General features: G+C 59.7%; 1 protein-coding gene across 2 annotated transcripts in view; it reads left to right on the forward strand.

Moving 5' to 3' along the window:
• Positions 1-1302: 1302 nt before the first annotated feature.
• Positions 1303-14379, forward strand: part of STARD8 (StAR related lipid transfer domain containing 8) — a 40632-nt gene continuing 27555 nt past the window's right edge. Inside the window, exons 1-2 of one of the 2 annotated variants that reach the window (XM_084212825.1) lie at positions 1303-1414; positions 3629-3662. In XM_084212825.1, the coding sequence (XP_084068951.1) occupies positions 1370-1414; positions 3629-3662 (79 nt within the window). In that variant the 5' untranslated portion in view covers positions 1303-1369. Of the gene's footprint in view, positions 1415-3628; positions 3663-13039; positions 13214-14379 lie in introns of those variants that run through there. The other variant, XM_084212827.1, reaches the window with a different exon arrangement.

A 14379-nucleotide genomic window follows, 5' to 3' on the forward strand; every position in this document is an offset into this window, starting at 1 on the left:
GCCTGCTGAGGAATGAGTGAGGGGGAGATGGAAGGAGGCAGCTGGAGCCGGCGCCGGGACTGCTGCTGCCTGTGAGCTGCTGCTGGGGCCATGGCAGAGCAGTGCCAGTGCCACCAGGGCACTGCTGCCAGTCCAGGGCCCTGGTGCTGCTCAGCTCTGCTGGATACTGGCAGTGCCTCATGCCATCCTCCCCGGGCAGGTACATCTGACACAGCTGTGCTGTGGCCTTCCTGCTTTTTGTGCTTGCCTTATCCTTATGCTTTGGGGCCCCACACCCCGTCCTGGCCTGCCCTGACACGTGGCACTGGACACAGCTGCCACAGGCACCAGCTGCTGGGGGTTGGGTACAGACGTGTCACATCCTGAGCAGAACCATTGTGCTTTGGCTCATGTTCCTCCTGCGGGTCCTGTCAGAGTGGAGCTGACACCAGCCCGAGATGGGCAGTGGGCAGGAACGATCCCACTGGAGAGCCTGGTGCCAGTCCAGGGTGGGTGACAGCCACCAAGGGTCCTTGGGAGCAGGGCAAGCGCAGACATCACTGTGGATCTGCTTGCCCTTGCTCCTTCTGAACTGCTGACACAAATCACCAGTTTGTGGGGTGTTCTTGTGTGCTTGCAGGAAAAATCCTGGCCCGAGGGGCTGTGAGGGGGGGGCTGGCACAAATGTTTGTGACCTGACCTTTGATTGTGGCCCTTGTGAACAAATGATGTTTGCAGAAGGCAGATAAGGAGCTCTGAAGAGCTGGAGTGAAGGGCTCAGACATACTGATGGCTGGGGGGATTCCCCCGTGTTGTTTGCCCTGCTGGGATCCCACCAGCAGGCTGGCCCTGGGTGACGCTGCTCTGCTGTGCCCGTGGTGAGGCCAGCAGCACCTGAGCCCCCAGGGATGGCACCACGGCTGGGTACACCTTGTGCCTGCAGAGGAGAGCGCCGGGAGCTGCCAGCCGGCTCGGGCAGGACCGGAGTGACAATCTGAACAGTCCAGGGTTTGGGTTTCTAACGTCCTACGTGTGCCTTTGACAGCCAAAATCCCCCTTCTCCCGCTCTGGGGTGTCGGTCATCCCTCGCCCCTTCCCACTGCCTGGGAACGGGAGCAGCTCGGGTGCGTTCCAGGCAGGAAGGAAAGCCTGGAGCTGTTTAAAACTCGCAATCTTCAGGGAATTTCTATCGCGTCCAAGCCCGTTCCCAACCAACTGAATAACGGTGCAGGGTTTGAATGCTGGCCCGCCTCCGCCGCTGCCTGCCGCTCCTCCCTCCGCGCTGCCCGCACCGGGCTCTGCCGGCTCCGCCGCCGCAGCGCTGCCATGGGGGTGCCGGGGGGGGCTCTCCCCGCGCTCTAGGGGGGTCTGCCGGGCCCCCCGGCACATCATGCCATTGCTGGACTTCTTCTGGGCTTGCTTCAAAAGAGCCAAGGTAGGGCAGCGCTGCCCCGCGGTGTCGGTCGCTGACGCGCTCCGCTTTGCGGAGCCTCTGCAAGGGGCGCTGGGGTCGCGTCCCCGGCGGGGCTCGGCTTCTTCGCGGGGTCGGCATCTGCTCCGGGGGGTGTCGTGCCCGCGAGAGGGTTTGATTTTGGCTGGGCCGTGTGTAGGTGCGCTGGTCCCTGTGCCCTGAGCTCGCCCGCTGCCCTTTCCTGGGTCACCGTGTCCCGGCAGCGACAGCGCAGGGCGGGCAGGGGGCTCTGCCCGGCGGGCTGGGCTCTGTGTGTCTGTCTGTCTGTCTGTGTTTTTGTGTGTGTGCGCACCCTCAGCCCCCCGAGGTGGTCAGCCCATGCCAGGAGGGTCCTGCAGTGCCTGCTTGTACGGCGCCTGCCGTGCCAGCCCTTCCCAGCCCAGAGGCTCAGGTCACCCGTGGCATGGCTGGGGCACCGTGGCCAACCTGGAGGGTCAGGGCAGCTTGAGCAGGATGACAAAGGAGCAGCAAGGCCAAGGGCCCCCAGTTTTTTATTTCCTGCAGCAGCAGTTCTCATGGCGTGACATCTGAGATTTGTCTTTAGGGTTTAATTCTTCATCTGCCACTTTCATAACAAACGACTCTCCCTGCCTCCTCCTGATCACTGTTGGTTTATTGTGTTCCAGCCCATGCAGTGTGGTGGGAGGTGAGCTGGGGAGATTGTGGAGTTATATTTAGTGTGAATTTCAGGAGTTTCAGATTGGGAAAAGTGTTAAAATCCCTTTTCATACAGTGGTGTACACCGGGCTGTGCTGGGTGAGTGGATCTGCTGTGGTGAAATAAATGTGGAATGCACGCTGTCCCCTCGGGCTTTCAGTGCAATGCTTAAAATAGTTGAGTCTAAAAATGACATTTGTGAAATTCATTGGTAATATTAGTGGCTGTCTTGTCCCTGCTGTCTCATCCCCACTGTCTCTGGAGAGCTTAGCTGTCCTCATTAACCCTGTTTGTCCCTGTGTGCTGCGTGTTGGCATTGCCATCATACTGGTGGTGGCACGGACAGTGACACCGGGTCCTACATGGCCACTGGCACAGCTGCAGCTTGGGATGGCTCCAGCCTGGCCTGCACAGACTCTGGTGCCCACGGGTTTCAGCCTCCTTGGAAGCACCCAGCAGTCCCCTGCCTTCAGCCCATCTCTTTAGCCCAGTGTGGGCTCTGGTGGCCCAGCTGGCCAGGGCACCACCCTCCTGGTTGCCTTCAGTGGCCTCCCGTAGGGCTGAGCCTTCTGCTTCAGCCTGGACCCGCTCTCCTCCCCACGCCAGCGCTGCTCAGCTGCTCACCACCAACAGGCAAGGAATTCTCACCTTCCTTGCTGAGGAATTCCTTGAACAGGGAGATACGTGCTGGGCTCTGTCTGTGGGGTTAAAGCTTTCCAGGCCAAATGAAGTGGATCTGTGGCTGGTGGAAGATTTCATGGGAAAAGGAAGGTGTGGGAACAGACTGGGCAATGCCAAAGGATCCAGAGGAGCTGGATGCGGCCACGCTGTGAGGTCCAGCGATGACTCCAGCCCTGGTGATGGCACCCCTCGGGCAGGCAGGGCCGGGGAAGCACAGCAGCAGGGACATGGTTAAGCCTGGCTTCCCTGGGCCAGCTCAGCCCTGCTGCCCCGGCAGGAAGAGGGGTCCCGAGTCCGTGGGAAAGCCGGGCTGGTCCTGCGGCGCATTCCTGCCGTGATCCCGCCGGCACCTCCGGCCCGTTCGCGGGGCAGCAGCGCTGGAGGGGCTCAGTCTGCACCCAAAGAGGGACTGGGGAGCCTCCTGGGCTCACCTCGGCACCAGGAATGGGGCCTTCTGCAGCTCCTCCACTCTGCAAAGTGCTCCTGTGTCCCAGGTGCTGCCGGGCCCTGCTGCTCTGCATCCCATTTCTCCCATTTCTCGTGGCTTCCCTTGAGCTGGGCTCGTGGGTGCCAGGTTTGCCATCTTTGCCCGGTGCTCAGGGCCCTTTGGAGTGAGAGTGGTGTTTTACAACCAGTGGGCTGATGCCCTTGGGAGAAGCCTTTGCCAGGGCCCCAAGCATCATTGCTTGTTCTAGCTCCAGGTCAGCTCTGCTGGTCTCAGGTCACTTCTGGGCACAGGGGACTGAGCCCAGATGAGAGGGGCAGCATTCCACAAGTGTGAGAATCAAAATGATTTTAAAAATTATTTCTGTTTTTTTTTTTCTTTCTTTCTTTTCACAGAAATTCACGTTGTTAGAAGATAAAAAAGATGCAGGTAAGCTGCAGCAATAATCTTTGGGGCAGGAGTGCCCTTGCTGTTAAACAAGGGCAGGTGAGCAGGGATCATGGGAAGAGGAATGTTCCTTTGCTGGGTTCTTCTGCCAGCAGTGTGATTTTTCCCCCAAAACCGTTATTTTCAAGAGAAAATATTTGCAAAGGGACCTTGGTTCCTTTTCAGGTCCTCTTGTCTTCGTGGTGAGCAGCTTTGTGCTCAGCAGATAATGCCATGGGGAGCCCCAGAGCCTTGGCACTGCAGGGCCATGGGCAGGAAGGGCACCCCTGGCTCGGAGCCCGTGGCTTTGTGTGCCTGGGGTGTCTCAGCCGTGGCTGTGGGGCAGGAGGCACTGGCAGTGCAGCTGCAGGCTGAGCCTGGGGGGTGTGCACGGCTGCTGCTGCCCTGATCAGACCTCTGCCGAGGTGAGGGCACAGGCTGGGGATGGGGCTGCCCTGCCATGAGGGGTTTGTGGGTGCTGGGGAGGCTGGTGGGGGTCTCTGGGAGCAAGAGGAGGAGGAGGAGGAGGGGAAGGTGTGTGCCAGCAGGAACAAGGAAGCAGGGATGGGGATGGGGCTGTGGCAGGGGGGCAGAGGAGCCTTTCCTCATCCCACTGTTGGTGCCATGGGGGTCTTTGTGCAGTGACACCCCCATGTCAAACCCGTCCCATCCTACACAGGGTGCCCCATGGCCATGGCTCTGGTGGCCCTGGTGGCCCTGGAAGTGGCAGGACCTGGAGCTGAGGTGGCTCTGCTGCTTTGGGCACAGGGCTCAGGACACACCCCGTGGATGGCAGCTCTGGTGTCGGAGGTGGGGGCAGTAGAGCTGCCCACACTGCTGGCTGGAGCCCTGGCACCATGGAAAGGGAAACCCACCATGCAGGGAGCCTGTGGGATGTGCCTGGGGATCTCCAGGCAGTTCCCTGCCCGAAGGGGGATGCACTGAGGGCCTCTTGTTTTCAGGCACATAAGGGTGAAGTGAGCTCTGAGTCTGGCTGGTGAGAGCCCAGAGCACAGGAGAGCTCTGGGTAACAAAAGGTGCTTTGTGAGAGAGCCCCAGAGGTGTCTTGGGTGGTCTCTGGCCCTTGCATGGGAGAGATTAAGAACATAAAAGTCAAGAGAGTTAAAGAGCCCTGTGGAAGGGAAGGGGCAGGAAAGGCTCCTATGGATCACGCTGTGACTGGGATTTCGGGGCAAAAAAATGTTTATAGGTTTTTTTTCCCCTTGGTTAAAACTGCCTGGAGAATCCAGGTCTCTCCTGATGAAGGCTCAATGACACTCACATGACCCCAGCTGACACCTGCCTGTCACATGTCCCTGTCCCAGCTCTGGCTGCTGGAGGGATGCTGGGTGGCCATGGGCTCTGGGGGCAGGAGGAGCAGGAGCTTCATGTCCTGAGCAGGAGCCTCGTGTCCTAAGCAGCTGCAGTTTCTCACTGTGGGATTTGTCACCTGTGACTTGATGTGATGATGGGGCCATAGCAGCTCCTGGTGTCACTGTGACCTGCAGCAGCACAGTGCCTGGGGCAGGCTGCAGTTCTCCTTTTCCCATGGATTACACTGGACAACAGCAAGCCTGCAGGGAGGTTGTGCCCTCCACTGGGAAAGGGCCAAGGCAGGTGCCTGCTGTCCTCTTCACTCATTGTCCCCAGAAGATGCTCAAACAAAGGGGGCATTCAGGCCATGGGCTTGGGGACACCATTCCCTTCCCTTATGATGATTTTCAGTCGCCTTGGATGGGTGGCACGGGGACCTCAGCTCCCAACACAGTGGCACAAGGCAGGGTGGAGATGGTTTGGCTTTATCCCAGCAGCTCTTGGCAAAGTGTCTCTTCCATCAATTCCCAGAGTTGTCTCTGACTTTCCCCCTTCAGCACTGCTGCTCTCCCAGCACACCTGGCAAACTCCCTGAGCTGCTTTCCAGGCAAGGACAGACCCACTCCCAACCCCCTGTTTGGAGCTGTGGTTGTGCTGCCACGGCCCCTTCCCTGAACTTTGGGAGGGTGAGGTCATTAAAACACCTGGGTATGCCATGGCAGCCCCTGCGGCAGTGATGGTGGAAAACAACTTGGATTTCATCTGCCTTCTTGGAGGTGATGTTCCAGCTGTGGAGCACAGGGGGACTCCTGTGTCCCTACTCTCCCTCCTGCTGCCCTGCCTTGCATCAAAGCCCTCCCTGGCCCACCTTGCAGTCCCCTTGACTGCATGGGACACAGAGCCCCTGCACAGCCCCAGACTGAACCACTGGAACAATCCCAGCTGGGTCAGGTTTCCATGGATTTCCTAACCCTTTGTTTCCTCTCCAGCATTCACTTCCCATGTATTGTTCTGGACTGAGCAGAAAGGAAAAGCTTGAAGAAAGGAAAGGCTCACAGCCTGGCCATGCACCTGAAAACTGCATCCTCAGAATAAATTCCTACCAACAGCAGCCCCAGGCCCCTCCAAAAGGGATTGGGAGGTGCTCTGCCCATGTCACAGAGCAGTGGCTCCTCTGGCTGCTCAAGGACAGGGACGGAGCTGGTGGCTCCTGCCAGCACAGCCAGACAGTGGTGTCACAGTGGTGACATTGCAGCATTTCAGGGTGGGCTCCTGTGGCTGGATGTGGTGAACTAACAGGGAAAAGCAGCACAAGGGACTCGGCTGAACTTTTGCCCCTGCATGAAATAATAAGGTTGTATTTACCCAGCATCTGGATCACCGAAAATAACCTGCTAAATTTAGCTGTTGTTGATGTGTTGTCACAGCTGAGCTGTTCTTCTCTCCTTGCACAAAAATCTCCTGCACTGGCTCGGTGGGCTTGTGGCCTGAGCACGAGGCCGTGTTCCTCACCTGACCTGAGCCCATGACTGTGGTTCCCTGGGTCTGGGGGGAGAAGCAGAGACTGGGATCTGGTTTTGTCATTGTCTGAATGTGTTGGAAGGGAGAGGGGCTGGGGGCTGGCAGGTCCTGGGATCTGTGGGTGTGCAGAGGCCGCTGCTCTTGGCACTGGGGCCGTGCTCTGGCTGTGGCATCAGAGCCAGCCAGGGAGATCAGAGGGGACCCATGGAGTGAGTGGGATGCTGGATGTGGCAGCAGGAACCCTTTCTGGGAACTTCTGGAGCTCCTCGAGAAACTGCTGCTCTTACATGGTGGAAAAGGCAGTCATGGGGCTGGGCGTGGGTCAGAGCGCTGGGAAGTAGAAAAGCTGAACCGAATGTGATTATTTGTGGTTTTGGTGGGACATGTGATGAGGGGATTCTGTGCTGCTCCTTCCTCTTCCTCTTCCCTGCCCTCCTGGGCTCAGGCTTGGCTGGTGAATCACCAGTTCTCATTCTTGTGTCCCTCTGCCTGTAAAATGTTTGTAGCTTTGACCCCCTGATGACTGCTGCAGTGACACAGACCCCTCCCCCAGCTCAGCTCCTTCCTTCTGGGCTTTAATTCCAGGGCTGGAAGTTTTCCCATTTCCTGTAGCTAACAAAATACAGATTCCCCCCTCTGGACAGCAGGATCCGCTCACAGGTTGGGGGATTTTCTTTGAAGGCCAGAAAGGAAGAGCCTGGGTTAGAGAGAAGGTTTTTATGTGTTGGTGAGTTTCAGAGCACGTGGGAAGTGCAGGGAACCAGCTGGGAAAAGGCCCCTTTAGCCACCTCTCACCCAGAGCCTCGCCAAGTTTTTCCCATGGCAGCAAGGAGCGATTGGGACTGACTGGAAAGTACCTGCAGGCAGGAAAGTACATTTCTATCTGCATCTTCGGGTGGTTTGCATGAGACTGAAAGGAGCGAGAAGGAAGTTCCCAGTGTGGTCATTTCCCTGAAATTATCATGAGAAAATACACTGGAAACTGGCAGAAAGGTTTGGCTGGGTAATGGTTTTCTTTGGTCAGAACTTTGACATGCAAACTGCCTTAACGTGCAGAGGAAGGTAATCCTGAGCCTGAAGGTGCCTGAAGTAGCCCTTCAGTTCTCTGGGTAAAGGTGGTGCAAAGGGAGCAGGCATGGGGCTGTGGGAGCCTCCTGGGGTTGCGTGATGCTCTCGGGAGTTAGTTTTCAAAGCCCGAGAGGTCAGATGGGGGAAAAGCAGTGTGAGGTATTGGCAGACCAGTCTGATCACGTTAATTCCTTCCCTTCTTAATGAAGAGCCCCTGAGCCCTGCCCGGCGCGTCCGCAGGGCTTTGAACATCCGCCCGCCCCCGGGAGCGGAGGCGCAGCGGAACGGGGGTGACTCAGTTTTGGGAGGGCGCAGGTGGAGCACGTGGCTCAGCATCACCTTCACCTCGGCCCCTGGCGATGCCCGAGCCGGGGGGAAGGGGCTGGGCGGGCTCCCAGGTGACGCGTCCGGGGATGCTGCGGGCCCCGGCGGGGGGAGCGTCCACCGGGGCGAGCGGCTTCCTCGGCCGGGGAGGCTCCGCCGGGGCTGCGGGGAACGGGCGGAAGGGGGGCGGGCGTTCCCCGGGAGCGGCCGCGGTCCCGTGCCCCCCGGGCGGGGGAGGAGCCGCAGCTCGCCCGTCCCGCCGGAGCAGCGATGGGTCGCCGGGACGGGGCCGGGGTCGCGGCTCCGCGCCGGAGCTCCGGGCGCTCCCTGGGGCTGCGGCTCCGCCGCGCCGCGGCCGCGGCTCCGTGCGGGGGGAGGCGGCGAGGGCGGGCAGGTGAGTGCGGGCCCGGGTGCGGGGCCAGCCCGGTGCGGGGCAGCGCCGCGAGCGGGAACGTCGCGTTCGGAGCGCGGCGGGAGAGGGACGGGGCTGGCGCAGGGTGGGCTCCGTCCGTGTCAGTGCGGCGGGCACACAGGGCATAGCGTAGACAGGGGATGCGGCTGAGGGGCGCGGGCTCTGCTTTCCGTCCGAACCCGAGCGTTTTTAGTGGCGTTCTGGGCCGTGCCCGGCTGTCTGTCGAGTCTGAGTGATGCCGGTCCCAAAACCGAGGCGGGGACTGTTCTGAGCCCACTGGTAAAGCAAATCATCCGCCCGAGGGTCGGTCAGGTGAAAAGGACTACCACTTTTCATCAAAGGAAGAGCATTATTTTGTATTTGATAATGTTTTAATGATGCTTGTATCAGTCATCTTGTCAAGGCTGTGAAAATGCTTAAGGAAGTTTTTGTTCATTTGGGACTCCGGTGCTAAAACTGGTTTGATGTGGCTTGTAAAGATGCCTGTGATAACAGGGTGTGGGTAATGATCTTGAAAGCCATTTATTTTGGGTTGTGTGAAGGAGGAGCTGCTGCCGCCTTGTTTCTCAGTCGGCTGTGATGCTTAGTGAACAATTCCACCTCACACCTGGAGACTCATTCTTTCTGCTGATAAATGATCCCTTCAAGAATGGCCCAAATCACGCTGGGTGGATAGGGGCTGTTCCTCAGGGATGAGAAGATAGGCTTAATTTGTTGCAGGCGAGGGGGAAGTGGAGTTCCCTAAAGATCTCCCACTGTCAAGACCCCGTGCCAGTGACATTGCCCAGCTCAGAGCTGGCACATGTGGCAAGTTGTGGCCAGGGGCTGTTTGCCTCATGGATCAGGGGGGACAGCCTCTCCTGCAGGGGACAGGAGATTGTTCTGGGATCATCCAATGAGAGCAGGGAGCACAGATCCTCTCTAGGGTCTCCTGGAGGGTCTGTGGTTGCTCCCAGGAGCCAGCCCTGCCAGGGAAGATTTTCACAAGATTGCTCAGCATCCTGTCTCTTTTCACACATGCTGATGACCCCGTGCATGCTTCCAAGGATGGACCAGAATGGAAAACCACGTTTGTCTTAGTCGTGCAAGGCACTGCCCTTATCTTTGGGACCACAGCCCACTTGCCTTGCCATGTGCCCCCCGAGCAGCCCTGCAGCTCCTCGTGCCCCTGCCTGCTCAGCCAGGTCCCCGTGTGGGCTGGGGAGCAGGGTCCTCACCCTCCTCTTGGTGGGCCTGTCTGGAGGCAGGAGCAGCAGCAGCAATCCCCCCACCCCTGATGTGGTGAGAGGAAGCTCTGACTCGGGTGGGTGAGGCAGGAACAGTTGGATAATGGAGCTGGTTGCTCATCACTTGCCAGCGTTTTGCCTTCCAGGAGCTGGGGGCTTTCTGCTCTGCTCCAGCAGTGGCCACATAATCCGGATTCCTCGGATAAATTCCTGCTGTTTCTCCCAGATCTGTGGCTGCTGTTTTAATTGGCCGGAGCTCCAAGCCAGACACAGGACCCTTGTTGCACAAACCCAGCTCCATGAATGATGCTGTTGTGTGTGTCTCTGAGCTTCTCTTTTCCTCCCTCTCGCCCTCCTCCTTTGGAAGCCGGGGAATTCAGCACTGCTGAGATCCTGCCTGCTGTGTTCGTGCAGCTGGCAGCACGGCTCCAGCTGCCATTTTGGGTGTGTCAGTCGACCTCTTTCCCCTGATTTTCCTCTCATGAAGGACATTGAAGCCATCCTCCTCTTGGCTGGAGCTAGTTTGCTCCCTTCCTGCTGGTGTGAGGCCAGGGCTGAAACATCCCTGTGGTCCTGGAAGCTCCCGGTGGATGGGCAAGGGTGGTTTCTGGGCTCTCTGTGCTGCAGGTCCACTGTTTTCAGGGGTGTTAGGGATGCCCTGTGGGCCTGGGGCTCCTTGTGGGATTTGTTGGGTACCCTGTTGTTGGAAGGGCTGCAGTGGCAGCACCTGAGTGATGCTTTTAGGGCTGGGGATTGGGAAAAGCCAACAGGTGTACTGCCCTAGGGCAGCTGGACAGAGATAAATGGGGCATCCCAAGGTGGGCAAGGGTGCCAATAGAGGCCGGGCCAGCTCTGCCAGGGGGTGGCACCCTTCATGAGAAAATAACAGAGTTTCTCCCGTTCTCCATCCACAGCAGTGGAAAAACAGGAGCCAATGCATTAGCAGGGCAGGAATCCCCTGGCAGCTGGATGTGACACTCATGCCCCAGACCTCATTGCCTATGGGTGCCTTTTGGGGCTCTGTTTGTATTTATATGCCCGAAAGAAAACTGTAACCTTTTTTTCCCCCCATTTATTCGGGTTGTTGGAAAAGAGCAGCAGTGAAAAGGCCGTGCTGTGCTGGAGCCGGCTGTGTCCGGGGGGCGCCTGGGTTCCCCTTCTACGGGGGGTTCCCTGCTGGAGCAAATGTGTTTTTCCCGTGGATTCGGAGTCGGTTTTTGTCCTTTTCTGCCGTTTCCTTGCTGTGACCCTTCCGGGGGTTTCCGGGGGTAGCAGAGGATCCGTGTCCCGCGGGGCCGGGGGGGATCGCGCTTTGGGACCCCCGGGCCCCGCCTGGGAGCGGCCGCCCCGCGCTGCCCCCGCCGCCGCTTTCCAGCTCAGCGTCTCCGCGAGATTTCCTGCTCCTGCCTCCACACCCTCCCTTGTTCCTGCTTCACGCAAGGAACGAGCGGAAAAATGCCTGAAACCTCTGAGCCCGGCGCTTTTCCAGTGGCCGCACCGTGCTGGGGCCACCCGGGTGAAACAACCATCCCGGCTGTCCCCGGGGTGCTGGCTTTGGGGTCAGTCAGCACTCCAGGCTCCGCACCCGAAGGGTTCCCAGAGCCTCTGCTCGCCCTCTGTCCCTTTTTGTCCCCTCCCCATCAGCCGGGGAGCCGAACTTGTGGGGGTCAAGGCTCGGCTGGGTCCTGACACCCAGATCCCCCCGACCCCTCCTCTGCCCGCGGGTGCTCCCAGCCTAAATGGCCTTCCAGTGATCCCACCCCGACCAACAGCTTGTCCCTTGGCTGGGGCTGACCCCGGGGGGCACCGGCTGCCTGCTGTCACCCCCTGCCACCCCCTGCCCGCCGCTCGGGTCCAGCTGGCGAGGAGCTCTCACGCACAAAGCTGCGGGAGGAGTTTGTAGCCGACAAGAGGCGCATTGAGCAGCCTGTGCTGAGTCCCTTCCCTCCGCGGGGAGAGCAGGGCAGGGGGGGCTGCGGCAGGGCAGAGGGTGGTGGGAGGAGAGTCGGGAGCTTGGGAAGGAAGGAAGGAGATGTGCCTCTCAGACTCTGAAAACAATGGGGAAAAATCCTGTTTTTTAACTTGATTCTCCTGTGCTGGGAGCTTGGGCGTCCCTCCAAGCAGTGATTTCCAGAGGAAAGGTGGTTTATGGCATCCCTGCAAACTACCTGGTCTCTCTTCTGCTTTTCTGGTCATCCCACCCCAGATAATTGCCTGCCTCCATCTCATCCTCTGCCTCTGCCTCCATGCTCAGGCTAGTGCTTCCTGACCTCCAGCCCTTTCACCTCTCATTACTCACAAAAATTTCATCCTTCAAGTCCATTTTAAGCACCATTTTCCCCTCTTGCAAATCACCTGTGGCTGTGCCCCTCTGGTGTGACAGGAGTGTGTGATCCAGAGCCAGGTGTGCCATGTGAGCTCCTCACTCTGTGCTCTTGAAATAGTAACTACAGAGCAGTGCAAGGGGATTTTTGGGGACATGAGCCCCTGTGAGCAGCCCCAGTGCTCCTCTCAATGCCCTCCTGTGGCTTCCACCCCAGCTGTTCCATCTGCTGGCTCTGACCCACAGGGAGAGCTGGGGACAGCCAGGTGTGTCCAGAAATTGTCCTGGGGCTCCTCTTTGTGGAGGGGAACAGCCTGAGGGATCCCTCTGCATCCTCAGCCCTGCGGGGAGGTGGCAGCTGTTGGTGTCCCCATCCTGCAGCCCCACGGGCCAGGCCAGGCCCTGCAGTTGCTGCTGCCAGTCTGGGAGTGGAGGGGGAGGCACGGATGAGCTGGGGGGGCACAGGGGCCTGGGGCACTGCGGGACATGGATGGGGTTTGGGGTTCCACTGGGTTCCACATGGCACAGAATAGCAGAATGCTTTGAGTGGGAAGGGACCTGAAAGTTCATCTCATTCCCTCCTCTGCCATGGGCAAGGACACCTTCCACTGTCCCAGGTTGCTCCAAGCCCCATCCAGCCTGGCCCTGGACACTTCCAGGGAAGGAGCAGCCACAGCTTCTCTGGGCACCCTGTGCCAGGGCCTCACCACCCTCACAGGGAATAATTTCACCCCACCTAACCCTTCTCTTTTTCAGTAAAAAGCCATTCCCCCTTGTTCTGTCCCTCCATCCCTTGCCCCAAGCTCTCTTGGAGCCTCTTTAGGCACTGGCTGGGTCTCTAAGGTCTCCCTGGAGCCTCCTCCAGGCGAACACCCCCAGCTCTCCCAGCCTGGCTCCCTGGCAGAGGGGTTACAGGAGGTTCCAGGTTCCATCTCCATGTCCCTCCTCGGTCGCGGCAGCGCCTTCCCCAGCACCGGCCGATGCGGCCCCGGGGAGCCCCCGCCGCTGCAGCTCGGGGCCGGGGCTGCGGGCGCGGGGCGGGGCCGGGGGCGGCGGGCGGATCCCGGGGCGGGCAGTGCGGGCATGGGGAGGCGGATCCCGGGGATGGAGGCCGGATCCCGGCGATGGGGGCCGGATCCCGGCGATGGGGAGGCGGATCGCGGGCGGGCCCACGGCACAGCCCCGCACCTGCCGCTCACACCGACAACAGCCGGAGCGCCGGCTGGCACTGCCGAGCCCGCCCGCTGCCCGCGGCGGCCCGGCCACCGCTTTCCCCCTGCGCCCTCCATCTCCTCCAGAGCCCTCTGTCCTCCCCGTCCCTCGACAGGTCCCCCGAGAGCGCGGCTGGACGGGGCACAGCCACAAGGTAAATGGGGAACCTGCGGCTGGGTGCGGGGGGGCAGTGCAGAGGAGGAGCTGGGGTCTGGGGGAAAGCACTCAGCGATCTGCCGTCTTTGGGCTGTGCTCCGACTGTTGCACAAGCGTGGCAGAATCCCTTCCTGAAATCACTTGCAGCTCTTGCTGAAATCACTTGCAGTGTGTGGTGGAGTGAGTCGACAGGAGGTGACGGAGAGATACAGTGGCCTCAAGTTGTGCCACGGAAGGTTTAGTTGGGTATTAGGAACATTTTTTTCTCTGAAAGGACTGTCCAGCCGTGGCACAGGCTGCCCAAGGAGTCACTGTCCCTGGAGGGGTTTAACAGCTGTGGAGCTGTGGCATTTGGGGACGTGGGTTAGAGGTGGCCTTGGCACTTCTGGGGGAACACTTGGGCTCGGTGGTCACAGGGGGTTTTCTAACCTGAATAGATTCTGTGGTTCACCTGTGGCTCCAGAGAAATCTGCTCAGCCCCGCTGTCTCCAGCAGCACCAGGATGCCCCAGGTGGGATGGGCGTGCTCTGGCACGGGTGTCCGTGTTGGGCCGGACTCGGTGCCTGGAGGAGGTGGCTGTCGCTGCAGGTGGGGAGCATGAGGAGCTTGGAGCTGGTATGCAGCTCCTGACAGCCTCGTGCAATAACTGGATCCCCCTCTGTCCTCCCGGGCTGAGTCACAGCCGTGTGTGAGGCGGGAATCCGGGTGAGAATCTGCCTGTGGAGCGGCCGGTTGGGGTTTGGCCCGTTCTGCCGCGGATCGGCCGCGCTGACCCTCACACGGCTGGCAGGGCTCAGGAGGGATGCGGGGTTTGGGCCACCTGCCCTTCCCCAGGGCTCCTCCTCACCTCCTCTGCCTGGGATTAGTGCAGGTAGCCTGTGGCTGGGAAAGCACGGATTTGCTTTCCGGAAAGCTCCGGATCAGGCCCTCTCCCTGCAGTGGGGGAGGCTGGGCTCTAAGTGCTGGCTTCCAGTGCCCTGGGCACGTTTGCAGCAGGTTGGCTCCTCTGGAGCCCTTTGTCGTTGGTAGGGAGGAGTGGGTTTGCTGTGCGTGTGTCATTTGTCACGCTGGGGAAGTGTGCTGCCAAGGTGAGAGGCTGCTTCCTCAGGGGCTCTTTGATGTGCCGAGCTCAAACACCAGCTCTTTGTGTGTTTGGATTTGTGG

This window comes from Fringilla coelebs (genome assembly GCF_963513975.1).
Source record: "Fringilla coelebs genome assembly, chromosome: 11".
Lineage (NCBI taxonomy): Eukaryota > Metazoa > Chordata > Aves > Passeriformes > Fringillidae > Fringilla > Fringilla coelebs.